Here is a 27,176-nt window from a genome sequence, read left to right as displayed (position 1 = left end):
CCGCGTCCTCGCCCGTAGCCTTCTGGGAGCAGGCGACGACTGTAGCGCCTCGCAGGCCACGCCCTCTGGAAAAAGTCGCCTTCCGGGAGTGGACGGCGCGAGGCCAGCCGGGAAAGTCCCGCCCCATGAGCCTCCGCGCGTGGCCTTCCGGGATTGGCAGGCGCAGGGCTTGCTGGGAGTTGTGTTCTCTGCGGCGATTCCTTCTTGCTGTTCCGTCTAGTGTCAGCTGGAGCTACTCAACTGCCTCCCAGAGGCCCCGGAGAGAGGCCGAGAGTGGCGTCCTGGCCTAGGGTACCTCTCTAAAGCCTGTCGGCTGCAGGTCCCACGTGCTCTGCGGTTTCTTCCTTCTTCAGGGTTTGCAGGCCCTGGCCAGCTAGATAGGTTCAGTGCTCCACCCAGCTGATAGAGTGCCTCGACCCACCCACAGGCTGGTGGAGAGGGCACCCTTAGGAAGACAGGAGACCCTCCTCCCTGCAGCCGCCATCCTTCCTGTAGACACCTTGGGATGGAGGCGGGGTCTGTATACATGCCTCAAAGCTGGAAAATCAATGGGTGTATATTTCTGAGTCCATCGGCCTAGCTCAGACTAAAAGGAAGCAGCCGTACACCTCAAGCGAGTCCAGGCACAAAAAAAAAATATTGCTTCCTAGGTATGACTGTTGGCTGAGCCTGGTGGCGATGCGGCAGCCTTGCAGTGGGTCCGTTTACAGTGTTTCTGTTCGGGCTGCCTGTGGTTGCAGCGGCTTCTAAAGGGCCCCACACTACAGACAGCAGGCTGGGCACATCCCGAGCACAGCCCTGGTTGGCGTGGCAAGCGAGTGCCCAGTAGTTTGGTTTCCTCTTCAGTTAACCGCAGTAGGCTCCCCGCCAGTGGGCCTCCACTGTGGACCAGGCCACTTCACAGATTGTGAGGAAGAACAGGTCATACCGCGTATGTATGACCAGCTGGAACAAGAGGGGTTTTGTTATGTCCCAAAGAAACATGGGTCAAGTATCAGTTCCTGTACCTCCTCCCAGCGCTTCTCACCCTGCCCCCTACCCTAAAGCTCTCCAGCCCAGGGGTTGAGCTTCTCTACCCTGTATAGTCCAGCCATGTCTACCACTTGCTCCCAGACTCTCCACTTCTCTCTTGGTTTGCTTCCCCTTTCTTGCCCTCTCTCATCACTTCCTCTCATCTCTCATGGCCCGGTTCAGACAGGACTCTTCCAGATGCCTGTGGTGTACTTTACATATCTACAATCAAACCCTTCTCTACCACCAAACGTGGAGTGGGCACGTCCTCATTTTCATTCATTCATTCGTTCGTTCATTCGTTCTTTTTTTTTTTTTTTTTTTTTTGGTTCTTTTTTTTGGAGCTGGGGACCGAACCCAGGGCCTTGCGCTTCCTAGGCAAGCGCTCTACCACTGAGCTAAATCCCCAGCCCCCATTCGTTCATTTTTAAAGGTCTCAGGCATTGCTCTTTATCCTCCACCCAGCAGTTGATTCAGGTGGTTGGACACACCCACAGCCAAACATTGGATGGAGCTTGGGGACTCTTATGGAAGAATAGGGGGGAGGGTATGGACTCTGAAGGGTATAGGGACTCCATAGGAAAACCAAAAGTATCAACTAAACTGGACCTTGGGGCTCTCAGAGACTGAACCACCAACCAAAGTGCATACACTTTACAGGACCTAGGCTTCTCCCAGCATGTGTAGCAGATGTGCAGCTTGGTCATCATGTGGGTCTCAAACGAGCGGGTGGCTATCCCAAAAGCTGTTGCCTGTCTGGGATATGTTCTTCTGGCTGGGCTGCCTCGTCTGGCCTCAGAGGGAGAGGATATACCTAGTCCCATAGAGGACTTGATGTACTGGGGTGGGGGGATACCCAGGGGGAGCCCACCCTCTCAGAAGAGAAGGGGAGGGTATGGGGGGAGGATTTTGGCAGCGGATGACCTGGAGGGAGACAGTGAGTGGGATGTAAAATGAATAAATAAAAATAAATATAAACATTTGAAATAGCAACAGGTGTATGTACTGTGAGTCCCAACTTAAGTTGTCTTTGAGTCAGCCCTGCACAGACAGCTCAGATTCCTCTCCTGCCCAGTGTTACAGTAGTAATTTTCTTCTGAGTCCCTGACAAGGTAGATGAACTGGCTAATTTCATGTCAACTGGTCAAAGGCTAGCATCATCTGAGAGGAAGGAACCCCAATTGAGAAAATGGGCTGCAGTCTATAAAGTGGGCTGCAGGCAAGCCTGTAGAGTATTTTCTTAATTAGTGATTTATGTGGAAGGCCCAGCTCGTTGTGGGTGGAGCCACCCCTGGGCAGGTGGTCCTGGGTTCTATACGGGAGCAGGCTGAGCAAGCCAGTAAGCAGCACGCTCCATGATCTGCATCAGCTCCTGCCTCTCGGATCCTGTCCTGTTTGAGTTCCTGTCCTGACTTCCTTCAGTGATGGACTAGTGAGGTGGAAGCGTAAGTCACATAAATTCTTTTCTCCCCAACTTGCCTTTGGTCTGTAAGAGTCTAAGATTCGCTGAAGAATGATATTCTGGACTCAAATAGTATGTAAACACAAAGAGTGTTTTATTCTGCACAAGTCCAGCATGCTGGGGCCTCCCATTACCAAGTTGGACAACCAAGTGAGCTCGCAGGCTCCTTTTAAAGCACATTGGAATTCCGGGGTATAAGATCTTTAGTTTACTCTAGCTCTAGGCATTCAAAAACCATTATCAGGGCGTGAAGGTTGGAGCCTGGAGTTTTCTATTAGTAATTGGCTTGCATGGACTTGCCCAGTTCTTAGGCCCAGTCTTCTTAACTGCCAATTCCAAGTCTGTCACAGAATCAGCCTAACCTCAGGTCTCTCAGGTCTCTGAGTTCCATCACAGCAATAGTAGCCCTAAAACAATAGGTTCTTTGTTTTTTATGTCCTCATCTCCATCCCCCACTCTAATCCTCCACCGCCCCTCCCCCCACTTAGGCATAAGTGCTTGATCCTTTGTCATAGTTCTACTTTGCTCCTCAGCCTTTGCTGAGAGATATTCACGCCTAAGGGGACTGCCAGGTGTGAGACTCCACAGCTGTAAAATGTTTAGTAGCAAGGACAAAGCTCTGTCCTTTCCAAAGTATCTGTCACTCAATCCCAGCCACTTGGGCTGAGGGTTTTCTAGAGGAACATTCCTTTCCATGTGAACTCTGTGTTTTCTAGCTGTTGACTAGAGATTCCATTGTAATCAATACTGGGACGATACAACCAGTTGTAGGATCATAAAATATTCATGTTAGACGGTCAACTTTTAGACCACGGAGTCCAACCCAATCCTTCAGGAACAAAGCTCTTTATTACAAAGTAACATTCGTGGTCCAGTGAAAAGCCCCTAAGCCAGCATTCCAACCGGCAGCACTAATTGAACTCAGTAATTTACAGAAAGAAGAAGAAAAAAAAAAAAAAGACACAGTGGTGAGGTGTGCAGCTGTACATCCCAGAGGCAGAGACAGGCAGATCTCTGTCAAGGCCAGACTGTTCTGCAGTGAGTTCCAGGACAGCCAGAGCTACACAGAGAAACCCCGTCTTGAAAAACCAAAAGTAAATAAGATACATGTGTACGAGTGTTTTGCTTGCATGTATGTATATGTAACCATCTGCGTGTGCACTGCCCATGGAGGCCGGAAGGATTCACATCCCCTGAACCAGGTTACAGGAATGTGAGTCACACGTGTGCTGGGAACTCAATGAGGGAGAGTCCTCTAGAAAAGTCATAGAACTTAACCGCTGAGCCGTGTCTCCAGTCACCGCTACCGTTTTCCCTCTATCACGCTTATGCTTGGGTGTGTGGGAGAGAGTGTGAGTGTGAATGTGTGTGTGTGGGGGAGTGTGTGTGTTTGGGTTTTGTTTGTTTTTGTTTTGTTTTGTTTTTGTGAGACAGGGTCTCTCTATATAGCCCTGGCTGGAAGTCACTATATAAACCAGGTAGAGATCTGCCTGCCTCTGCCTCTTTAGTGCTGGGATTTAAAGTATGGACTTTTACGTCCCCACCCTATCTCCCGTGGGGGGACGTCCACCACTACAACTGTCTAGGGTTTTATAGGGTAAACTATAGTTACTGTCTCAGAACTGTTTTAAACACAAAGGCTGAAGGCACCGAGCACATTGACATTGTTATACACCAGGCAACAGGGCCTCATGCATGCTCGGCCAGCACTCTGACAACACAGCTATCCCCCTGGCCCAGGTCAAATGTGTGTGCTTGTATGTTGTTGTGGCGCTAGGGAGTGTTGTGTGTGTGTATGTGTGTGTGTTTTGTGTTGTTTTATTGGGTTCTTGCACTTCTGCTTCCCTACCAGCCCCCACCCCCACCCCCCAATGCTAGGGAAGGAGTAAAATGAGTGTCATACTCTAATGCTCTCCACCTTATTCCCTTGAGACAAAGTCTCTCACTGAGCCTCAACTAAACTGGCTACCAGAACCTCCACAGGTCCTCTCTTCTCTGCCCCTCACAGTTCTGGGTTTACAGATACATAGGGGCGGGGCCATGCCTGGCCCTTAGCAAGGGCACCGGGACTCAAACTCGAGTAAGAACACAGGGCTCACACTCACTGAGCCATCTCCCCAGCCGAGTCAAAACTCTTAAAGATTCGTTTATTATGTATACAGCGTTCTCCTACATGTATACCTACAGGCCACAAGAGGGCACCAGATGGTTATGAGTTACCACGTGGTTGCTGGGAATTAACTCAGGACCTCTGGAAGATCTTAACCTCTGAGCCATCTCTGGTAGGTCCTCGATACCTGCCCCAGTGTTCTGGGCTCCTGAATGGAACACACACACACACACACACACACACACACACACACACACACACACACACACACACACACACACACACACAGTGCATTATATTTTAATATGCCAGCTCAATGGTTGGGCCACTCCCAAACCTCCACGTGGCTAACGCGCTTTCCTCTGATTTCCCTGAGGTATTACTTAGACAGGGTTGGGGGGTGGGGCCACGGGGCCACTCTTCCCCAACTCTTTTTTTTTTTTTTTTTTTTTTGGTTCTTTTTTTCGGAGCTGGGGACCGAACCCAGGGCCTTGCGCTTCCTAGGTAAGCGCTCTACCACTGAGCTAAATCCCCAGCCCCTCTTCCCCAACTCTTACATGTAGGCTGTCTCTCTATCCTGACTTCTCAGGCCTGGTCTTTACTCCTTTCCCAGCATGGGGATTCTCTCCTCCTGCACCTCCCTGTTTCTTCCCTGGGAATCCTTAAGTCCCACCCTTGTCTCCCTGCCCCGTCATTGGCCACTGGCAACTTTATCAATCAAAACCAACTGAGAGCAGGAACCCTCAGTGTCTTGCTGTGGATTCTCTCCGGGTGGGGGGTGGGGGGAACCCAATTAACATAATACAAGTGTTAGACCAAGTCCACAGCACATCTCTCTAGCCAGAGCCAAACGTCTTCTAGCCATCACCATTTAGTATGTAAATTTCTTGAATTTTCATTTATTTTAGCAAAGTCCGCTATGTGCGATGTTCCCGTTATCTGATATGTTGTGTTCACCTCTACCACTGAGATCACCAACTCTGAGTTGGGTAAGAGGCTGGCGGACTGGATTTATTTCTCAGCTTAATCATAAAAATAAACTATGAGAGATTCTGTTAAACAGGGCTGAGATGAACAAAAGGACAACAGGGGTCAGCTGAAAGGCCAAGGTTGGCTTGGCACTGTCCGGCTGCTGTTTGATGAGTCCCGATTAGCTAAGAACACTGCAGTGTCACGGCAATGTCACAACAGTTGGAGGTCAAAGCATTTGGATCCTCCTCCATGTGAGAGAATAAAACAACCAAGAACTGATAATTTGTATCAACCCAAAAGAGGCTCCTCTCCTCTTCCGCAGTCAAGTGACCGCTTGATTTCTTCTCTCTGTTTTTAAAATATTTTATTTATTTACTTTATGTATGTAAGTACACTGTAGCTGTCTTCAGACACACCCGAAGAGGGCATCGGATCCCATTACAGATGGTTGTGAGCCACCATGTGGTTGCTGGGACTTGAACTCAGGACCTCTGGAAGAGCAGTCAGTGCTCCTAACCACTGAGCCATCTCTCCAGCCCCTCTCTGTTTTTAAAATGATTTAGTCTTATCGTACGTGCATTGGTGTTCGCCTGCGTGTGTGTCTGTGATGCACGTCTGGGTTAAGGATGTCGGATTCCTTGGAACTGGAATTACAGACAGCTGTGAACCGCCGTGTGGGTGCTGGGAATTGAACCCAGGTCCTCTGGAAGAAAAGCCAGTGCTCTTAACTGCTGAGTCATCTCTCCAGACTCCAATTTCTTCTCACTTGCTGCCCAGGCCTGCCTGTTCTCTGTGTCCCCTCCCCAGCCTGATTATTCAGTAACCTGCTCTGAGCAGCTAAGGTCGCTTATGTAACAGAACCTGTCGCCACAGTTCTGCCCACAGCTGTCTGTTGACTTGCCTGTTCCTGCTCTAGCCAGGTTATTCTTTTTTTTTTTTTTTTTTTTTTTTTTTCCGGAGCTGGGGACCGAACCCAGGGCCTTGTGCTTCCTAGACAAGCGTCTAGCCAGGTTATTCAATGGGTATGTGGAAACTCAGAGCTCCTGGGGAAAATCTGGAAGGTTCCTGAGGCCAGGTGAAATCAGATTCTGGAGTTAACCTATGGGCAGCTCCTGGATACTAGGCAACCAGGCCCTGATTTCTCAGCTAGTGTCAGAGAGCAACTTTTTTTTTTTTTTTAAGATTTATTTATTATATATAAGTACACTGTAGCTGTCTTCAGACACCAGAAGAGGACATCAGATCTCCTTACAGATGGTTATGAGCCACCATGTGGTTGCTGGGATTTGAACTCAGGACCTCTGGAAGAGCAGTCAGTGCTCTTAACTGCTGAGCCATCTCTCCAGCCCCCCAGAGAGCAACTTGATAGGGCCTTATCTCTAAAAACCCAAGTATCCTAAGTCTCCACAAGTATCCTAAGAGCCAGGGCATGAGGTTTGCATCTATGAAAGAACCATTTCTTGTAGTCTGGGTCAGTGCCAGGGTCACTGGGGAACCAGGAAAAGATTAGGGGTCTAGTCACTGGGCCAACTCTCCTGCATTTTCAAAGCAAGGAGACCAAGTAATGGTAAACCCTTCAGTCTATCTATAAATAATCGCATGGAAATCTAGAGAAAAAGATAAATAAAGTAATTGTTGCCTTGTCTACTGCACCCGGCTGCTGAGAGTTGTAGGACAACGTGTCTCCTGTCCTGTGAGGTACAGGGAGAGGCCATTGGTCCTCAGCTCCACGATAGGCCACTGACTTCTTTCAGTCGACAACTTCTGGGTTTTTTTTTTAATTAATTAATTTATTTTTATATATATGGGTACACTGTAGCTGCCTTCAGACACACCAGAAGAGGGCATCAGATCCCATTACAGATGGTTGTGAGCCACCATGTGGTTGCTGGGATCTGAACTCAGGACCTCTGGAAGAGCAGTCAGTGCTCTTAGCCGCTGAGCCATCTCTCCAGCCCAATAATTCCTATTTCGTAAGGGGAAGGGATAGCTTTTTACGTTTTAAAGTAGCATCTTTAATTTTTAAAAAGTATTGATTTTGGAGACGGGAGAGTTGGCTCAGCAGTGAAGAGCACGCGACTCTGCTCTCCTTAAGGACCTGAGTTCAATCCCAGCACTCATACTTCCAGTTACCCCAGCTCCAGGGGGATCCGGGAGCTCAGACCCCTGTGGGCACTTGCATTCAGGTGCACATACCTCCCTATATACATAAGAGTGATAAATTAAAAAAAAAAAAACCTACTGATTGTTCTTGGTGTTTATGTATGTGTGATGGATGTGTGTGTGTGTGTGTGTGTGTGTGTGTGTGTGTGTGTGCAGAGTGTAGCCAGGACAGTTTTTTTTTTTTTTTTTTTTTCCGGAGCTGGGGACCGAACCCAGGGCCTTGTGCTTGCTAGGCAAGCGCTCTACCACTGAGCTAAATCCCCAACCCCCAGGACAGGTTTTGAGAGTTGGGTTTTCTCCTTCCACCTGGGGATCCCAGGTGGCCAGGCTGGTTCAGCAAGGTCTTTCACCTACTGAGCCATCTTTGGCTTTGGCCAGTCTAGCTAGCCCCACCCCCACCCGCCAATGACCTAAAGCTCACTCTGTTGAACTTACTATGTTCCTCCTGCCTCTGCCTGTTCGATGCTGGTATTACTGCCTAACAGGCTCCCAGCCCCTTTCTCTATGCATGCATATTTACATATAGCAGAGCATATATGTATATGTTTGTGTGTTTATTTACATTCGCTCATGCCTACTTTAGGGTACAGCCCAGGGAGTAACTCAGGTGAGAGAGATTCCAGGAATGGGTTACAAACAGTCACTGAGGTCCCATGGCCCTGACTGACTTCCTTTGTAACTCCACAGTGGATTCTGGTCACAACTATCACATTCGCATCTCCCAGCTTCCAACAAGGTTTCTGAGAGTTTTGATGTTGCTAATTCAAAGAACACCGAAGTCCTCTTCCAACTCTCATGTAAAGACTCAAAGAGGGCTGGAGAGTGGTTAAGAGCATGGACTGCTCTTCCAGAGGTCCTGAGTTCAAGTCCCAGCAACCACATGGTGGCTCACAACCATCTGTAATGGGATCCAATGTCCTCTTCTGGTGTGTCTGAAGACAGCTACGGTGTACTTATAAAATAAATAAACCCTTAAAAAAAAAAAAGACTCAAAGAATCCAGAGAAAGCAAGCACTCCTCTACATCTTCCTGGCACTCTACCCTCCAGAGAGACACAGAGACCGTCAGTGCAGCTCTTTCTAGACTTCTCCCTTTATATTCATTGTCACGTGCATACAGAGACTCATGGGGTAGTGTGCTTCTCTAGTCCCAGGGGGGCAGAGGCAAGTTGATCGCTAAGCTTGAGGCCATCCTGGTCTAACTATGAGGTGCAGGCCAGCTAGGGCTGCATAGAGAAACTGTCTCAAAAACAAACAAACAAACAAACAAACAAAAATAGATAGATGTAGATACATAGATATATCATATACAGATATAGATAGATAGATCAGATATATACATAGATGTATAGATACATATATACATAGACAGAAGCCCAGGAATTTTGTGGCTTCCACAGTCTGAGACCGTGCTGCAGCATATGGTTGAACATTTTATGTATGTCACTAAAAATGCATCTTATTGTTCCACTAGGAATCGATATCCCAAGTCAAAGATGGACTCCTAGTTCTGACCACTTCAACATCCTGGCTTAGCCCAACCTACCTTAAAGCCGCTCAGAAAGCCAGGCATGGCGGCGCAGGAGACTCAAAGTGAAGAACAGGTCCTGCTTTTCCAGGGCATGAGCTCAGTTCCCAGGACCCATGCCAGGCAGTTCACTATGTAGCCCAGGCTAGCTTCAAGCTGGCAGTGTTCATTATTCCTTGGTCTCTCTCCCCAGTGGTCGGATGACAACAGGCAGGTGCTCCCATGCTTGGCTTATGTTTGGGGCTGGAGAAGGAATACATGCCAGCCACCTATGCAGTACCAATGGCGGCCGGAAGAGAATGCCAGAAGCTGGAGCCACCTAGGGAGTCCCCCAGCGTGTGCTACACAAGGCCTCGCTACAGGTAATGAACAAATCTGTTCAGAACCCTCACATAAGGCCTCACACAAATCTGTTCAGAACCCTCACACAACTTCACAAACGCAAAGCTTACGGAATGAATGAGAATGTCCCGGTAACTTACAAATACCGGAAGTGAGAATCAGAGCTCTGTGGCTCTGCTACGGGACTGCCCATACTCGATCTTGCTATGGAGCCCAGATTTGAATTCATGGCAATGCCCCGGTCTCAGCCTGGCTCACTTTGGATATTCCTGACTACTAGGTACTCAGAGAGAAGCCCAGGCTGTGGGGTGGCCTGGACCGAGATGACATGGCTGACTCCGCACACGTGACCCTCTCGGGATCTAGGAAGCATCCTTCCTGGTCTTTGGACGCTAGAGTCAGCAGCCCCGTGCTCCATGCCTCTTCACTACAGTGGACTCCATCTCTGCAAACCGAGTCATAAAATAGGCCGTCCTTGAGTCGGGAGGTGCTTGGAGTTGAGTCCTAGGAATGAGAAACTCATCCACTATAAACGCCCGACGTCAGGAGGGACCCAGCCCAGACTGAAGCACAGAGAAAAGCCTTCGCCGGGGCCAGACTGACTGTGTCGCAGGTACCCCACCTGCCCCAGAACACAAGGGCCACCATGAACAAGGCCATGTTCCAATACAAGTTATTTGTAGTCACCTGAATCTGAAAGTTTATGTGAAAGATTTATTTGTACTTTGAATCACTCTGCGCAGTGCCCCCAGAGACCAGAGCGGTCCGGTCCTCCTGGAACTGTAGCTACAGGCGGTTGTGGGCGCTGGGACTAGAACTCAAGCCTGCCACAGCCAAACTGTGCTTTGAACCGCTAAGACACCTCTTCGGCCCTGATGTTTGACCCTTTCTAGATGGCTGTAGTTAGCTATCTCCTCTAGGTTGAAACATTCGCTCCTGTAGGGAGCCAGAAGGCTCAGCAATGTTCAGCTCCGAACCACAGGGGAGCTGCAAGGCCTGGCTGCTAGCTTATAAAGTCAGTAAATGCTGAAAGGCCTGAGCCAACCACACGCAGTAGCTCCAGGAATGAAGTGAGTTGTCACCCATGCTGTGAGGGCTTTTCAGGGACGCAGCTGCCCTGAGTCAACCATGTCCCCTGTCAGTAATAAACACCCTGGGTACTAGACTCAATGGGATCTTCCTTTGGTCTGTTGCTGGTGCCCTTTCTGAGGTAAGTAGATGCATTGTTCATATCCTCTCTGAAAAGTCATGTGATACCATTGATACCCGGATAAGGACAGACAAACCCCAAAGTAGATGGGGGAGAACTGGTTGCACAGTCCCCAGTGGGTGATAAGACACAACTAGGGCTTAGCGTGTCTGCCCACAAAGGACTCACACACAAAGGAGCAATGATAGAACACACAGATACTCCGAATGAATTCTCTGCTCAGCATGAGCCTCTGATTTGGCAGGAAAGAATGGGGAAGGGGAAGGCATGGAAACGCAGCCTTTCTGCTGCTTACAACTGTCAGGATGTAAGATGTAGATGGTGTCACCTGTCAATGTCACACAAACCTGAACACACATCCAGGCAGAGAAACTGTCAGCTGAGGAACTGCTCATCAGAGTAGCCTCTCGCCATGTCTGTGGGACTCTGTCTTAACTACTAATTCATGTGAAAGGGTCCAGACCACCATGGGCGGTGTCATTCCTAAGCAGGTAGGGCTGGACTGTAGGTGGCTGAGCATGAGGCTGGGAGCGAAAGTACACAGCCTTCCTCTGGTCGTTTCTGCCTCAAGGTCCTGCCTTGGCTTCCTTGGATGACAGACTGAAACGCGTAGGATGAAATGAACTTTTTCCTTCTCAAGTTGCTTTGGTCATGGCCTTTACCACAGAAACATAAAAAGCAAACCAGACACAGAGAAACCCATCACAAATTAGACCTGAGCTAAAGAGCCCTCAAGTGCTGGGATTGCTGGCAGGCCCCACCAGGTGAGTTTGAGAGAAGCTTTGGAAAGGAAGCAGGAATGGCCACTGTAGTGAGAATTTTTTATTTCTTTGAAAACCCAGTTGTGTGACTGTGCTTCTGTTTTTGATCCCAGGTGTGGGGTATGGCATTGCTTCAGACTGTCCACAGCAGCGGTCATTCGTCTTGTGCCCTAGCAGGGGCATCGGTCGGCCAACTGCACATAGCTCACGTTTGGAATTCTGGGGACTTTTGAGGGGGTATAAAAAGGCCAGAGCCCCAAGAAGAGGTGGCTGCTGCATCCCCTGCGGCTTAATTTATTGTCTGATGACTTGCTGCCTCAAGGATCTTGACACCCCTGACCAGCAGGGCATCTACTCCCCCCCTTTCCCCTCTAACCTTCCTAGTGCTGGGGGTTCGGAAGGGGTTGGGGTAGGAAAGGGTGGTAGCTACAAGAACCCAATAGAATATCCCACACCTGCTGTTTCAGAAGGACCAGTGGCTACGGGGTGTGCTGCAGAAACCTGCCACACACCGGTCTCGGTGCAGGCGGCCTCACTGGGATGGCACAGTTCTGAGGAAATCCTTGACGGTTCACACAGTGGGCACAGACATGGGTTCTATTTATTTATTTATTTATTTATTTATTTAATGTATGTGAGTACACTGTCACTCTCTTCGGACACACCAGAAGAGGGCATCAGAGCTCATTACAGATGGCTGTGAGCCACCATGTGGTTGCTGGGATTTGAACTCAGGACCTCTGGAAGAGCAGTCAGTGCTCTTAACCACTGAGCCATCTCTCCAGCCCGACATGGGTTCTTTTTAATCACCATCATCATGTATGGATGTGTGTGTGTGCTAAACACATATACATGGCAGACAAGGGACAATGGGGGGGGGGCATGGTGGTTTGCTTCCGTATGGGTCCCCAGGACCCAACACAGGTTGTGAGGCTCAGTGCCAGGCACTCTGTCCCACCGAACCATCTCTCCAGCCACTTTTCTTTTTTGAGACGGGGTCTAGCGATGGCTGGTCTTGAACTCACAAGCAATCCTCCTGCCTCAGTGCTGGGATTCAGGTGTACACTGGGCATGCCCCCCACCCTACCCCTGCCTTTTTCTTTTCTTTTTTCCTTGTTAATACCAGGTTTCCTTGTTAAAACCCACGATCCTATGCGTGTTGGCTGGTTATTCTACCAGCGAGTTACTGAGTTACATCCCCCAGTGGTTGGCCGGTCTCGCCAGTCTGGCCTTCTGGCTTCATCTCTTCTCCCCACCCCACCCTCTCTTGCAGCAGGAGATAGGCAGAACTCCAGCACTCAGCTACAGCCTCAGCCCCAGCCAGTCCACACTGATACTGCTAACTCCCATAGAAAGCCAGCCAGAGGGTGATTGCCACGCCCTGTAAGCAGGCGAGGGGTGGGGCTGGGGGACAGACTTGGCCAGGTGGTGGCTGTGTGTATCTCCCAGTGACAATCTGCAGGCTTTCCCCGGAGTTCCATCTCAGTGGGGCGAAGAATGGCGGGAGAGGAGAATGTGTTCACAGCAGGGAGACTATACAGGGTGGACAGGCAAGCCAGCGTGAGGTGGAACGGTCACTTCATTTTTGGAGGCTCTCTGAGGTGCATGCAGGCTGGGGACTGGGTGTCCTCACAGCTTCTGGAAGATCATTTTCAAAATGATCTGCACGGGGAAGAGAAGACAGAAAAGCCCAGGAATGGATGGCCGTGTAAATAAACGGTTGTTGGTGCTGGCACACAATTTTGGTCCCAATACTTGGGAGGCAGAGGCAGGTGGATCTCTGGGTGTGAGGCCAGCCAGGCTACATAGTAAAACCATGTTTCAATATAAATAGACAAGCAAATAAAAGGTCTAAACTAGTCCCGGAGTCCACAGGATGTGGAGGCAGAAGGATTACAGGTTCAAAACCTTAATGAGATGGCTCAGCGGGTAAAGGTGCTTGCCACCAAGTTGACGACCTAAGTTTGATCCCAGAACTGTTGAAGAATACTCAACTCCAGCAAGTCAGCCTCTGACCTCCACACATACAGAGTAGACAGGCAAGTGTAACAGAAAGGTGTTTTAAAAGTCTGTCAGGGGCAGGAGAGATGGCTCAGAGGTTAAGAGCACTGCCTGCTCTTCCAGAGGTCCTAAGTTCAATTCCCAACAACCACATGGTGGCTCACAACCATCTGTAATGAGATCTGATGCCCCCTTCTGGTGTGTCTGAAGACAGCGACAGTGTACAGTGTACTTATATAAAATAATTAAAATTTTAAAAACATGAGTGTCTGAAGATGCCTCATGTCAACACACACACACACACACACACACACACACATATACAGTATTCAATCCCCAGCACCTGAAAATAAAATCAAGCCAGTCAATCCTATCAGCAAAAGGAGAAAAAAACAAAAAGAATTATCCCTATCAGCTTTCTGGCCACATTTTTCTATTTATCCTTGGCCCCTCTCACCTCAAAATGTTTCTCTGGGTAGCCCTGGCTGTCATGGAACTCTATAGGACCAGGCCAGCCTCAAACTCAGAGATCTGCCTGCCTCTGCCTCGCCAGCATGGGACTAAAGGCGTACGACGCCATGTCCAGCTTTATCCTTGGACTTTTACTTTTTCTTTTTTTTTTTTTTCTTTTTTCTATTTTTCGGAGCTGGGGACCGAACCCAGGGCCTTGTGCTTGCTAGGCAAGCGCTCTACCACTGAGCTAAATCCCCAACCCCTATCCTTGGACTTTAAGAGGACTATTTATTGTATGTTCACACAGCATGGCACGCATGTGGAGGTTAGAAGATAACTTTCGAGAAGTGGTTCTCTCCTTCCACCTCATGGGTCCTGGGGGTCAAACCCAGGTTCTCTGGTGTGACAGCAAGTACTTTTTTTCTCTCCAGGAGCTGAGGAGCGAACCCAGGGCCTTGCTCTTGCTAGGCAAGTGCTCTACCACGGAGCTAAATCCCTAACCCTAGCAAGTACCTTTCTTTACCCAGTGAGCCTTTTGTTTTTTTTTAAGATTTATTTATTTTATATATATAAGTACACTGTAGCTGTCTTCAGACACACCCAGAAGAGGGCATCGGATCCCATTACAGATGGTTGTGAGCCACCATGTGGTTGCTGGGATTTGAACTCAGGACCTCTGGGAGAGCAGTCAGTGCTCTTAACCGCTGAGCCATCTCTCCAGCACTTAGTGAGCCATCCTGCTGGCTTCTCTGAATTGCTCATGGTATTCTCTGTGTCAAAGTTGTAGCAAGCCTGATATGGTTGTATACACCTCTAATCTCAGCACCCCAGGAGACTGAGGCAGGAGGATCACTACAAGTTTGAGGGCAGCTGCATCTATTTAGAAGGGCTATGTAGTGAGACGTTGTCTCAACAATAATTAATAAACACTAGCCACATGCCCTTCTGTGGAGCTGGCCTTGGCTTTTGCATCTAGACACGGGTCAGTGTTTCTCCCCTGCTCTTGCCGCCCTGGCCACGGTGGCCATGTTAGGGAGTGGGATCCACGCAGTCCATGTGGAAAGACTGTTGCAGGGAGGGGTGAACCTCACCTGGGTGAGGGCATAATCCTCCCGGGTCAGATTCTCTATGATGTCAAAGTGATCCACACCACACAGCTCCTGGAAAGAGGCCTTCCATCCTGCAAGGCGTAGTGTCTGGATAGAAATGGGGGTGGGGCGGGCATAAGAGTGTGGCTGGGGAGGTAGCTCTCAGTGTCTGGTGCACGGCAAGTTTATTTGGATGGTTTTGTTGAATGAGAAAATGACTGTCCTGGGGTCTGGGTAGACAGGATTTGTATTTATTACAGTCCTTGGGGGATTCCACCAGAGCCTGGCTTATGTTTACCAAGCCCATTACCACCGAGTTACACCCTAACCTCTCTCTTTTAATATTTTTTTTTTTTTCGGAGCTGGGGACCGAACCCAGGGCCTTGCGCTTCTTAGGCAAGCGCTCTACCGCTGAGCTAAATCCCCAACCCTCTTTTAATATTTTTTAAAAGATTTATTTATTTTTTATACACTGTAGGTGTCTTCAGACACACCAGGGCATCTGATCCCATTACAGACGGTCGTGAGCCACCATGTGGTTGCTGGGACTTGAACTCAGGACCTCTGGAAGAGCAGTCAGTGCTCTTAACCACTGAGCCATCTCTCCAGCCCCCCCGCCCCCTCTTTTTTTAAACTTTGAAACAAGGTCTTACTAAGTTCCTTAGGCTAGCCCTGGGCTCTCTTTACAGCACACCCTGACCACATGACCCTCTCGCCTCAGCCTCCGGAGTAATCGGGAGTACGTATGTGCACCACCAGGTCCAGAGAGGGAGATCACGCGATGCTGAACAGGGGCTAAGCTGGTTGTGGGCGGTACCTCACAGAACTCCTTGGACTGTCGGTGGAACTCTGGAGAATCGTGCTGAGCCACAAACACCAACACAGGGTAGGCTGGAACCACAGGCCGTGCTGGAGCCACCTCCAAGAGTCGCTGCGGACTGTTTCTCTCAGCATCTTCCCTGGGATGGGACAGTGGAGGTCAGGGCAGAGGGGAGACAGGCCTTGGGTGGGGGTACTGGAGAAGAGGGAGGGCAGGTGACTCACAGGGTCATGTGCAGAAGGTCATTTTGGGAGGTAAATACGAGGGGCTCCAGGTCGTAGATCCCACTCACCAGGAGAAGGCCTGTGAAGGAGAGGAGCTCAGGCCCGGGGCTGGGCCTAGATGGAGCTGCCCAATCCTCCATGGCTCCAGAGAGGGTAAGAGCTGTCTGGCCAGCTCTTCCCGTACCCACAGAGCCCTTATAGGTCAGATACCAGATTCTGTTTTGACAAACAATAAGGAACCTTGGATGTTGGGTGTGACGCCATGCTTGGTCCAGCTGGCCAGGAGCATCATGGCAGCCAGGTGAGCTCCCGCAGAGTGTCCACAGAGGTAGATTCCCCTGGGTGAGACAGAGACTTGGATTACGGCTACTTCCCTAAGGCATGGGAAGTCCCAGTCCCGGTTGGGCTCCACAGATCTACCCCTCCCTTGGTCTACAGAGGGCCTCCATGAGACACCTACTCATTGCTCGGATAGCGTCTCTGCAGAAACACAACGCTGCGGCTCACCTGGTCCACCATCTGGTCCAGTGTGCCTGAGAGCAAAATGCTCGGTCAGAATCCACCGGGGAGGGGGGCTCTGGCCCCCAAATCTTCAGGGGCCACCCTTATTACCTTTGGGTGCAATGTCATAAGCCACGACGGCCACCACAATTCCCTGTGCCGTCAGTGGGTTTACCATGAACGCCGAGTCATCTTTACTGTGGAAAGACAAAAGCGGCCAGGGGGCTGGAGGCTGGCCCGTGGGTTAAGAGTGCTAGCTACTCTTCCAGCACGCAAAGGTTCATCCCTCAGTTCCCACATGGACGTTCATGAACATCTGGAACTCCTAGTTCTGCAGGCACCAGGCGGGCTCGTGGCACACTCACACACATGCAGGCAAACACGCTACACACAAAATGATGATGATGCATATAATATGTACTTGGGAAGGAGAGGCAGAAGAATCGGGAGTTCAAGGCCACCCTCAGCTACTTAGTGAGTTTGAGGCTAGCCTCAGCTAAGAGACCCAGTCTCAAAAAAACCGAAGCAACAGAAAATGAAAGATAAAGACGTGACAAGTGGAGACAACTTGACTGTGACGTTTCGTCCCTCAGGTCCTGGACACACACGCCCTGCGGCAGATAATCCCATGCACACAGGACACTGTGCTGAGGGAAAGAATAGGCTGTGCTCACTACGGACTTTAATCTCTAGGCTGGCTTCCTCCCTTGGAAAACAGGACAATTATGTTCCCTGTCTTTGCAAGTTGTGAGAGTTGAAGGTGAAAAGCACAGCACAGTGGAATAAATACAACGGCCAAATAAGACGAAAAATTAAAGAGATGAGTGCGCTGTGGGGCGGGAGGGTTCCCATGACAGGCATCTCAGGACGGTCCTCAGAACAGTGGTGTCCTCCGAGACCCCAAACACCCTTCTTCTCAACACAGGGACACCAAGTCTATCCATTTAGTGTGTATGCAGCATGCGTGAGTAGACACAAACTTCCTGTTTTCTGTATCCCAGCCTGGCCTCAAACTCCCTATGTAGCCGAGGATAACCCTGATCCCGACCTCCCCAGCTCCCGAGGGCTGGAATCGGAGGTACGTGCCATCATGCTGAATTTGATTCAGTACCAGCAATGCAACCCAGGTCCCACTGACCCACTACACCCCACCTTGCTTCGTGTCTTCTGAGACAAGGCTGGTCTCGAACTTGCTGCCTTAGCTTCCCTGCTCTTATTTCCAAAGCACCAAACACTCCAAGTCCCTTGCCCACCGGGCCATCTTGCAAATTAGAAATTGATCATCTTGAGATCATCTAAATAGGGACAAGGACATCTAAATCTAAGACGATGCCTTTTTTTTTTTTTTTTTTTTTTTGGTTCTTTTTTTCGGAGCTGGGGACTGAACCCAGGGCCTTGCGCTTCCTAGGTAAGCGCTCTACCACTGAGCTAAATCCCCAGCCCCAAGACGATGCCTTTTTTTTTTTTTTTAAGATTTATTTATTTATTTTGTATATGAGTACACTGTAGCTGTCTTCAGACACACCAGAAGGGGACATCAGATCCCATTACGGATGGTTGTGAGCCACCATGTGGTTGCTGGGAATTGAACTCAGGACCTCTGGAAGAGCAGTCTGTGCTCTTAACCACTGAGCCATCTCTCCAGCCCAAGACGATGCCTTTTTAAAAAACATTTTTTACTAGCTTTTTATTTATGAGTACACTGTAGCTGTCTTCACACACACCAGAAGGGGGCATCAGATCCCATTACGGATGGTTGTGAGCCACCATGTGGGGGCTGGGAATTGAACTCAGGACCTCTAGAAGAGCAGCCAGTGCTCTTAACCCCTGAGCCATGTGTCCAGCCCTGAGGTGGTGTCTTTATGAGAGGGAGCTCTGGGACACACGCATCAGTAACCATGTGAGGACGAAAGCAAAAGCTGAGACAGGGCCACAAGTTGAGGAACACCCAGCCAGAGCACACCACCCCCTTTGCACCTCTAGCCAGGCCCCTCAGCACCTCGATTCTGACTTCCTGCCACAAGATGTGAAAGGTCGAGCTTCTCTTCTTGCAGGCTGGTAATGTGTCAGCTCCGGAACACCGTCCTGGGGAAGGGTGACTCATGCTCACTAGTCAACCTACATTCTCCAACTCACCTTCCACTCTGCCAGTATCCTCCATGCAAGAACATGAAGAGGGGGAAAGCTGTAACAAACGGTAGGGGGCGCTAGTGAGCCAGACACCCGGCAGTCTCCAGGGGACCATGGGCCCCGCACGCTGCCCATCTCACCTTTGGAATCCTCATCCGGAAAGTAGATATCCATTTTCTCCCCTACACCATCTCCATAGGAGACATCCAGCTGGTTCCTCCTGGTGGCCCGGGCCTTCTGGGTGGCTGCAGAGGCAGATGAGTCGCTGTCAGTTAACCCCAGATACTGCAAGCTCTGGGCAGTTTGCAGCAGCCTCCTCAGTGGTTAAGTGGTCAGCAGAGGCAGCTTCCGCTTGGAGCCCCGCCCCCACCCTGACATCTGCGGGCAAGTGACCCCCGTGGTCCCAGAAGGCATTGCGGCTGGCTGCCGCCACTTCAGTGCCCTCTGATTCCGTTCGCCACTAGATAGCACACACCTACCTAGGTGTTGGGAAAAGCGGCGTATTTTCTAAATTATTTTTATTCATTCAGTGTGCTTGTGTGTACATGTTAAGGTGTCAATGTGTCGAGGTATGCTTGTGCAGGTCAGAGGACAACTTAGGGGAATTTATCCTTTCCTTTCGTCCCCACAGTTACTAGGGATCTAACTGAGGTCAGCAGAGATCTTGTGTGTGTGGAGTGTGATTGCCACCAAGTCTGAACGCAGGTCCTCACGTTCGACCAGAGCTCGTCATCAACTGAGCCAGAGCCTCAGTCTTTGCCTTACTTTTATTTATCGATTTAAAAAGTGTTCGATGTTTGTGTTTCCAAGACAGGGTTTCTCTGTGTGGTCCTGGTTGTCCTAGAATGTGCTCTGTAGACCAGGTTGGCCTTGAACTCTGGGATCGGCGTGCCTCTGCCTCTGGAGGGCTGGGATCAAAGGTGTGCACCACCACACCTGTCTCCCTGTTTTATTTTTTGAGACAGGGTCTCAAAAAAGGTCCATCAAACTCAGGTTACCAGGCTCCCATGGCAAGCACCAGTTACTCACTGAGCCATCTTTGTCACCCTGAAACGGATAATCTTGAGACCATCTAATTAGGGACAGGGACATTTGAATTGGAGACAGTGCCTTCTAAAAAAGATTTTTATTATGTTAAACAAAAACTGGCTGTGGAGAGGTAGAATCTCGGCGGTTAAGAGCAACAGTACTGGGAGAGTTAATATCCAAGTGATTCATACCTCACACCACAAAAGATCAACTCCAGATATGTTAACCATCAACCAGACTTTGAGAAAGCACCTTAGGGGGCTGGGCTCAGTGGTTAAAAGCACTGACTGTTCTTCCAAAGGTCCTGACTTCAAATCCCAGTTCACGACCATCTGTAATGAGATCTGATGTGTCTGAAGACAGCTACAGTGTATGCTAGTAAATTTTTTTTCTGGAAAGAAAGCACCTTAGGAGCCAGTGATATGGCTCAACAGGTAAAGAGGTTTGCCACCAAGCTTGAAGATCTGAGTTCAATCTCCCAGACCCACACACTCCACACACATTCATAAAAGGACAATAGCAAAACAGACTTTCATGAACCTGAAGTCAACAGAGACCACACAGAACCAGGAGAAGAGATTCAGCTGTGACTTGCCAGCACCCGGTAGGTTGGGGCAGTTGGGTCTTAAGGCAGCCTGTGCTACAGAGCAAGCCTGTCCTAAGACAAACAGAAGTATTTCCTTAGGTAAAGAACAAGCATAGATCACACAGGTCCCATACAATGGTCACAGTCATTCTCTCTACCAGCAACATGGCTGTGCCCTGCCCCGCCCCTGCCCCGCCCCTGCCCCGCCCCCTGCTCCTCTCTTTGAGACAGTTGCTCAGGACTTTCCCTTCACAGCCTATCTCGATTCAGGGTTCCCCCTCCCACCAGCACTGAGACTCCCTGGTGGGTTCTGCCTTCTTTTGTCCCTGGAAGGTAGTGACACCCCCTCTATTCTTCCTGTTCCTCCTTGAACCCCCAAAACCTGCGACATCAGCATCTGTCACAACCAGCATCCCTTGGGGCCACTCCCTGGCTGAGATCCAACCACGGCCATGCATGGGTTAGCTTAGGGTGTCACAAACCTCCTGACCCTGGGACTAAGCACCTCCAGGAAGTGTGACTTCTGGGCCAGAGGGTGGCCCTGTTTGCCAATAGGAGGGAACTGGTGGTGTCCTCCACAGACGCTTCCAACCAGGGAGAAGTGTGTGCCTCAGGGTCTCGTCAACACAGGGGTTGATCAAAAGCTAGTGATTTTATTAAGAGTCCTGACAACTTCCCTGGCTGAATTAGATTATCTTGATGCCAAAACCACACTTTTGTTCTTGGCTGAAGTCTCAGATATTCAAAGCACCGCTGACCTAATTAACAAGGAAGGACCAGCCTCCTGGGACAACTCTCACTGGGCTCGAGACACAAATCTGAGGTGATGCACAACCTCCCCCAGAGTGTGAATACCCTCCAGGCTCTGAACCCATAGGTAGGAACACAAGAGGGCTTTCTCAAGACACCCCAGAATAAACTTCGTAACAAAGAGAGAAGTAGACTTTAAATATTCATAACCCAAAGAGCCAAAATGCTTACAGACAAAACCCCAGGTTCTAGAAGTCATGGTCCAGAGCCAACTGGAATGCTGTGTTGGCAGTCTAACAGTGCAAGCAGGGGCCAGAGGCCATGCAAATGAATCCAAGCATGAGGAGGGACTGGTCAGTGGGAAGCAGAAACCAGAGCTCACTACAGGTTATACACACGGAGTCAAGCATGCTGTCTCTCTCTGGGAACTTCTGTTGGTTTGAGACAGGATCTCATGCAACCTCGGCTGGCTCAGAGTCCTACCTAGCCGAGGGTGACCTTGAACAACTCCTCCTATCTACGAATTTCAACATCTGGGATCCTCGGACGGCAGAGTACACTGTTTTGTTCTGCAGTTTTGAGACACATTTATCCAGGATGACATGGAACTGCTACGTACCCCAGGCTGGCCTTGAACCTCCCACTTCAGCCTCTTGAAATGATAAGACTCGATTTTTGTGTTTTTAAGGCTTATTCTATTTCTATTTATGTGTGTATGTGCACCTCCCTGTGCGCACGTGTGCAGTTCTCTGTGGAAGTCAGAGGAGGGCTTCAGATCCCCTGGAGCTGGAGTTAGAGCCAGTTGTGAGCTGGGAGGATTCTGATCCTCTTCGAGAGCAGTGCATGCACTTAATCACTGAACTGTCTCCCCAGCCTTCAGAGTCTGGTGCATTTTGATTTTTTTTACTTCATTTAGTAAATATGCTTTTTTTTTTAAAAAAAAAGTTAATTGATTTTATGAGTAGTTTCCTGAAGATATGTCTGAGCGTCATATGCATACATACATGCCTGGTGCCTGAGGAAGCCAGAGAATCCTGTCAGACCCTCTGGAGCTGGAATTACAGACAATTGTGGGCTGCCACGTGGGTGCTAGGAATCAAACACAGGTCCTCCGGAAGAGCTGCTAGAGATTAACCACTCTCTCCAGCCCCTATGAACAGGTTTTAATGTCAGCATCAGTTATGAGCTGTACCAGTCTCTATATCTTGTTTGTTTTGGGGGCTGGGGAAGGAACCCTGGGATTGAACGTGTGTGTGTGTGTGTGTGTGTGTGTGTGCTGTTCCGCCAGTCCTTGTTACAGACTCTAGAACAAATAAAACACCAACCTAGCTGGGTAGTCCTGTAGTGATAGGAGAGTGGAGGCAGGAGGATCAGAAGTACATGGTCATCCCCCACAAGGTGGAGAGGTCGGGATAAGGCTAGGGTAGAGAACAGGGCCTGTGGCTCAGTCTCAGAGTTCAGTCAAATCCAAGGAGCACAGGGAAAGGCAAGCTTGTGAGCAGGGAAAGCACAGAGCATTGGAGGAGCCTGTCTGTGAGCGCTGCGATTGGGGGTGGGGCTGGGGAGGGGAGTGTGCACCAGCAGGACAGCCCTGCTAGCACTTCCTGAGAGCTGACCACAGAGGGTTCTGAGCGTCCAGCACAGTGGCCTAGTCTGAGCCCTGGGCTTTGGCTAGTGAGTTCCTTCCCCTGCTGGGCTGGCTTTTTAACTCCTGCTGGGCTGGAGAGATGGCTCAGCGGCTAAGAGCACTGACTGCTCTTCCAGAGGTCCTGAGTTCAATTCCCAGCAACCACGTGGTGGCTCACAACCATCTGTGATGGGATCCGACGCCCTCTTCTGGTGTGTCTGAAGGCAGCTACAGCGGACTTATATATAATAAATAAATGTTTTTAAAAAAAAGAAAGAAAGGCGAATGTGCTCACTCCAAGGCCACACATCTCCGCATACCTACTGTGACAGCCACCGTGAGGACTCTTTAGAGTTCAGAAACAGCTCCAATCCACAGTAAGAGGCCAAGGAGAATATGCATGTGGTGGCCCCCAAAGCCTGATCCTCCCCACACCCCTCTCTCTATTTTGAAAACTTCCAAGGGCAAGGGTTTGGTCAGTCTGCTGAGACCTGGCACTTGGCCAGCGTTCAGACTCCCGCTCTGAGCAGACAGCCAGCTGTTCCCACAGCCTACTTCCACCTCAAAGCAGTTCCCCACCCAGCAAGGACGCCTCACCAAAGATTGCATCCACCACAGCTGTTCCCACAGCCTACTTCCACCTCAAAGCAATTCCCCACCCAGCATGGATGCCTCACCAAAGATTGCATCCACCACAGCACCTCAGCACCCTGGGGCAGAGGGAAGACCCAAGCTCTGATTGCTTTAAAGGGAACAAAGGTTTGATCCCCTCCCCCATCATGGTCTCAGTATCCCAATCTTAGCATTCATTATGTAACTGAGGATAACCTTGAACTTCTGGTTGGCCTCACTGGTGCTAGTATTACAGCCATGCACTCACCGTGCCAGTTCTATGACAGAGAGTTTAACCCAGGGCAGTGCATGCTGGGAAGAATCCCACCCATCATATTTCTGGGCATAGTGATTGGCACCTGTAATCCCAACACTCTGGAGCCTGAGGCAGGAAGTTAATGAGTTCAAGGCCAGCCTGGGTTACATAGTAAATTTGAGGCCAGCCTAGGCTACTCAGAAAGGCCCCGTCTCAGAATAAAATAAAAAAAATTAAACTCAAAACAGCTGGGTGAGGTGGGTAGTGGTGGAGCACACCTTTAATCCCAGAACTTGGGAAGCAGAGGCAGGAGAATCTGAGTTCAAAGCCAGCCGAGTCTACAGAGTGAATTCCAGGACAGCTAGTGCTACAAAGAGAACAACAGCAACAACAACAACAACAACAAAAAATTAAAAAAAAAGTAACAGTACCCCGCTTTCTTTGCTATTTTTAGTTTGAATTTCCGTGCCAACCATAGAATGTCCCTTTAAAGCAGTGGTTCTCAACCTTCCTAATGCTGCGACCCTTTAATACACTTTCTCGTGGTATGGTGACCCCCGACCATAAAATTATTTCCAATGCTATTTCAGAACTGTAATTTTACTACTGTTATGAATCATAATATAAATATCTGATATTTCTGATGGTCTTAGGCAACCCCTGTGAAAGGGTCGTTCAATCCGCAAAGGGGGCCTCAATCTATGCGTTGAGAACCATAGCTTTAGAGCTTAGAGGCCCCTAGCCAACCAGGAAGTCTCATTAGAACTTGGCCTCCTTCAAGCCTTTTCTGCCTCCAGCCACACCTCCACCTCCCGCCCCAGCAGAGGCTCACCCATGTGCCCAATATAAGAGTAATGCCCTTCCAATCAGGGGTGCAGCCCCCTCCCCAACCCCAGAGAAGCGGCCATACATCGAGGTCCCTTTGGGACAGTCCCACAGTACCCTGGCTTCCTATCTGCATGAAATTCCCGACAACTTCCTCTGGTTTCATGCGGATGACCCATCTTCTGGGTGAGTACTGCTTCTCCAGTTCCTGTGGACAGACAGAACCCTGTGAGACTCTCCCTCTCAGGGGGTGCATCGACCCCACCTGCCCGTGACGGCTGATCTTCTCTACTTCTCTGCCCTGAGAAGACCCTGTAACGCAAGCAGCTTTCTCAAGCCCCATCAGCCTCCACTCCCCACTCCCTCCACTAGCTGCCCGTTGGGTATCTCAGCAGAACATCTAAGATGCCTCCAAAAGGGTGACAAAGGGGTTCCCTAGTGGCAACCGTGCCTTTAACCAGCTAACAGCCTTCATGAGACATGAGGTTTGTAAATGGCACTGGGGGGCCACATTCCTATAGGAACTGAGACCACAGGAGGTGAGGCAGCTGTGTGGCCATAACCGATCAAGTGGTACGGGCTGTTTTCCTGGGAGGACAGTAGTCTGACCCCAGGCACGTACAGGGTCACAGGGTCAGAGGTAAGGAAGAAGAAGTCAAAGGTCAGTTTACAAATGTCCGCTCAGCCAGACGGCTGATGCAGGAGGCCATGCAGCTGAGGTGTGGCTAAGCAGCCGCTGTAATCCCAGCACTCTGTGGAGGCGGAGGCTGAGGCAGGAGCAGAGCAAGTTTCTGGATATCCAGGCCTAGAGAGTGAGACCCCGTTTATAAATAAACGAAGTAAAACGTGGGGACATAACTCAACGGTGGAGGGTTTGCCTAGCACGTGTGAGGTGCTGCACGTGTGAGGTGCTGGATTCGATCTCCAGCATCACGCGGGGAGAGTGTGAGATGCCCACAGGTAACAGAGAAAAGCAAGCAGGAGACAGATTCCTGAACAACAATCGGAATCTTTTTTTTTTTTTTTTTTTTTCCCCGGAGCTGGGGACCGAACCCAGGGCCTTGCGCTTCCTAGGTAAGCACTGTACCACTGAGCTAAATCCCCAGCCCCAACAATCGGAATCTTGAAGACAGTCTTCACACAAAGGCCGGGGGCTGAGCACCGTCAACCTCCACCTCTTACTGGTTGTCTCCAGCTTAGGACTCCTGCTCTTTGGTATGATGGGCGTGCTAATCGCCTAGAGGGCTAGAAGGGAGGTGTGCGTTGCTCAAGCACAGTTGCCTCTTCCTGTTCAGTGTGCGCCTTAGGTGCTATACACCGTCTTGTTCAGGTCAGTACCGGTAAGGTACCTTGCTGGATGCCAGGGCCCGGGCTTGGCACTGGACCGTCCTCATTTTTTTGTTGTTGTTGTCCTTTTGTTTCTGGAGATGGAGCCTCTTGTGACTATGTAGCTGTCTGAGGACTAGCCTCCAGGATGTGCTGAGATTATACACATCTGCCCAGAAATCTTTTTTTTCTGAAATGCATACATCATCTGGGCGTCTCACTAGAATTTGTCCTCCCTCAAGCCTTTTCTGCCTCCAGCCACACCTCCACCTCCCGCCCCAGCAGAGGCTCACCCGTGTGCTCAATATAAGAGTAAATGCCCTTCCACTCGGGGGTGCAGCCCCCTCTACAACCCCGGAGAATCGGGGAGTAGTCCCTTCTGGGGCTGGAAGTTGTGAGCTGTCTGATGGGTGGAATCTAACTCCGGTCCTCCGGAAGAAGAGCATTGAATGTTCAACAGCAGAGCCATCAATCCAGCCCTTTCTTTGCCTTCATTTTTTTAATACTAGGATTTACGACTGATTTAAAAAAAATCTATTTTTTTTTCTTTTTTGATTTTTCAATAGGGTTTCTCTGTGTAGCCCTGGTTGTCCTGGAGCTGGCTCTATAGACCGGGCTGGCCTTGAACTCAAGTCGCCTGTCTTCGTCTGTCTGGAATTGAAGGCGTGGGCCACCACCGACAACACAATGTTCCTAACTTTGAACAGTTTCTAAATGATGTCTGTCTGCGACCAAAACGAAGAACCCCGTTTAATACAAGCCAACCAGTCAAGAAATCATTACGGAATGGTAATTAACTTCAGAAATCGCCAAAATGGGTTGTCGTGCTTTGTGTACACCACCGTAGATAACTCTTGCAGCAACCACGGTCAGGCAGAGTAACCAACCACAAACTCCTGAGTGCAAAGGTTTCTGGGCATGCTTAGTGTGAGCCAGAGGATTTTTAGCAGGGAAATTCTCAAGACTGTCTGTCTGTCCCAGAAGGTGCCTGCTTTGCTTAGCCACTCACAGCAGGGACCCCTGCCTTGGCATCTTTCGGACTGTGGTTACAGAAACATAGACCCCCACACTGCACAACCTCAGAATAAGGTCCGAACCCTCAACCCCTTAGTTCTGCAGGACTTCAGTTTTCGCTGTCTTTAAAACCAGACTAACAGGCTAAAATTACCCTGTAACGAGGAAAAATGAAGAAATCTGGCACTCGAGGTTAGGAAATCTGGTTTGTGGGCATCCTAAAATTCCTAAAATTCCAGTCTCGGCTCGGAGCGGTTGCACCACACCTACCTCTGAAGACAAGGTCCTCCACGGAGCCTGGCCGGGAGAAGGAGAGGAAGGAAGAGCCATGGCCAGATCCCGAGGGCTTAGTCGAGTCCAGGGTTTTCACTGGACT

General features: G+C 49.8%; 1 protein-coding gene and 2 long non-coding RNA genes across 9 annotated transcripts; 2 read left to right on the top strand and 1 right to left on the bottom strand.

The window, feature by feature from the left end:
* The first annotated feature begins 181 nt into the window (after window positions 1–181).
* LOC148003199 (uncharacterized) lies at window positions 182–2,000 on the top strand. Its single transcript, XR_015632310.1, has 2 exons — window positions 182–1,312; window positions 1,422–2,000. It is a non-coding gene; the product is annotated as an uncharacterized LOC148003199 (long non-coding RNA).
* Window positions 2,001–11,643: 9,643 nt separating this feature from the next.
* On the bottom strand, window positions 11,644–27,161 carry Afmid (arylformamidase). 7 transcript variants are annotated; one of them, NM_001111366.1, is given in 11 exon segments: window positions 11,644–13,220; window positions 15,104–15,208; window positions 15,918–16,059; window positions 16,145–16,223; window positions 16,385–16,482; window positions 16,605–16,677; window positions 16,757–16,842; window positions 18,782–18,830; window positions 18,916–19,020; window positions 24,578–24,668; window positions 27,071–27,161. In NM_001111366.1, coding segments are annotated over 11 exon segments (921 nt in total). In that variant the 5' UTR covers window positions 27,131–27,161; the 3' UTR covers window positions 11,644–13,187.
* LOC102548046 (uncharacterized) lies at window positions 15,175–17,457 on the top strand. The gene is made up of 3 exons (XR_015632282.1): window positions 15,175–15,279; window positions 15,790–15,986; window positions 17,239–17,457. It is a non-coding gene; the product is annotated as an uncharacterized LOC102548046 (long non-coding RNA).
* Window positions 27,162–27,176: the final 15 nt, after the last annotated feature.

This window comes from Rattus norvegicus, chromosome 10 (genome assembly GCF_021556685.1).
Source record: "Rattus norvegicus strain SHRSP/BbbUtx chromosome 10, alternate assembly SHRSP_T2T, whole genome shotgun sequence".
In the NCBI taxonomy this organism is placed as follows: Eukaryota; Metazoa; Chordata; class Mammalia; order Rodentia; family Muridae; genus Rattus; species Rattus norvegicus.
The sequence above is the reverse complement of the archived record's forward strand: the minus strand, read 5'-3'. Positions and strand labels throughout refer to the sequence as shown.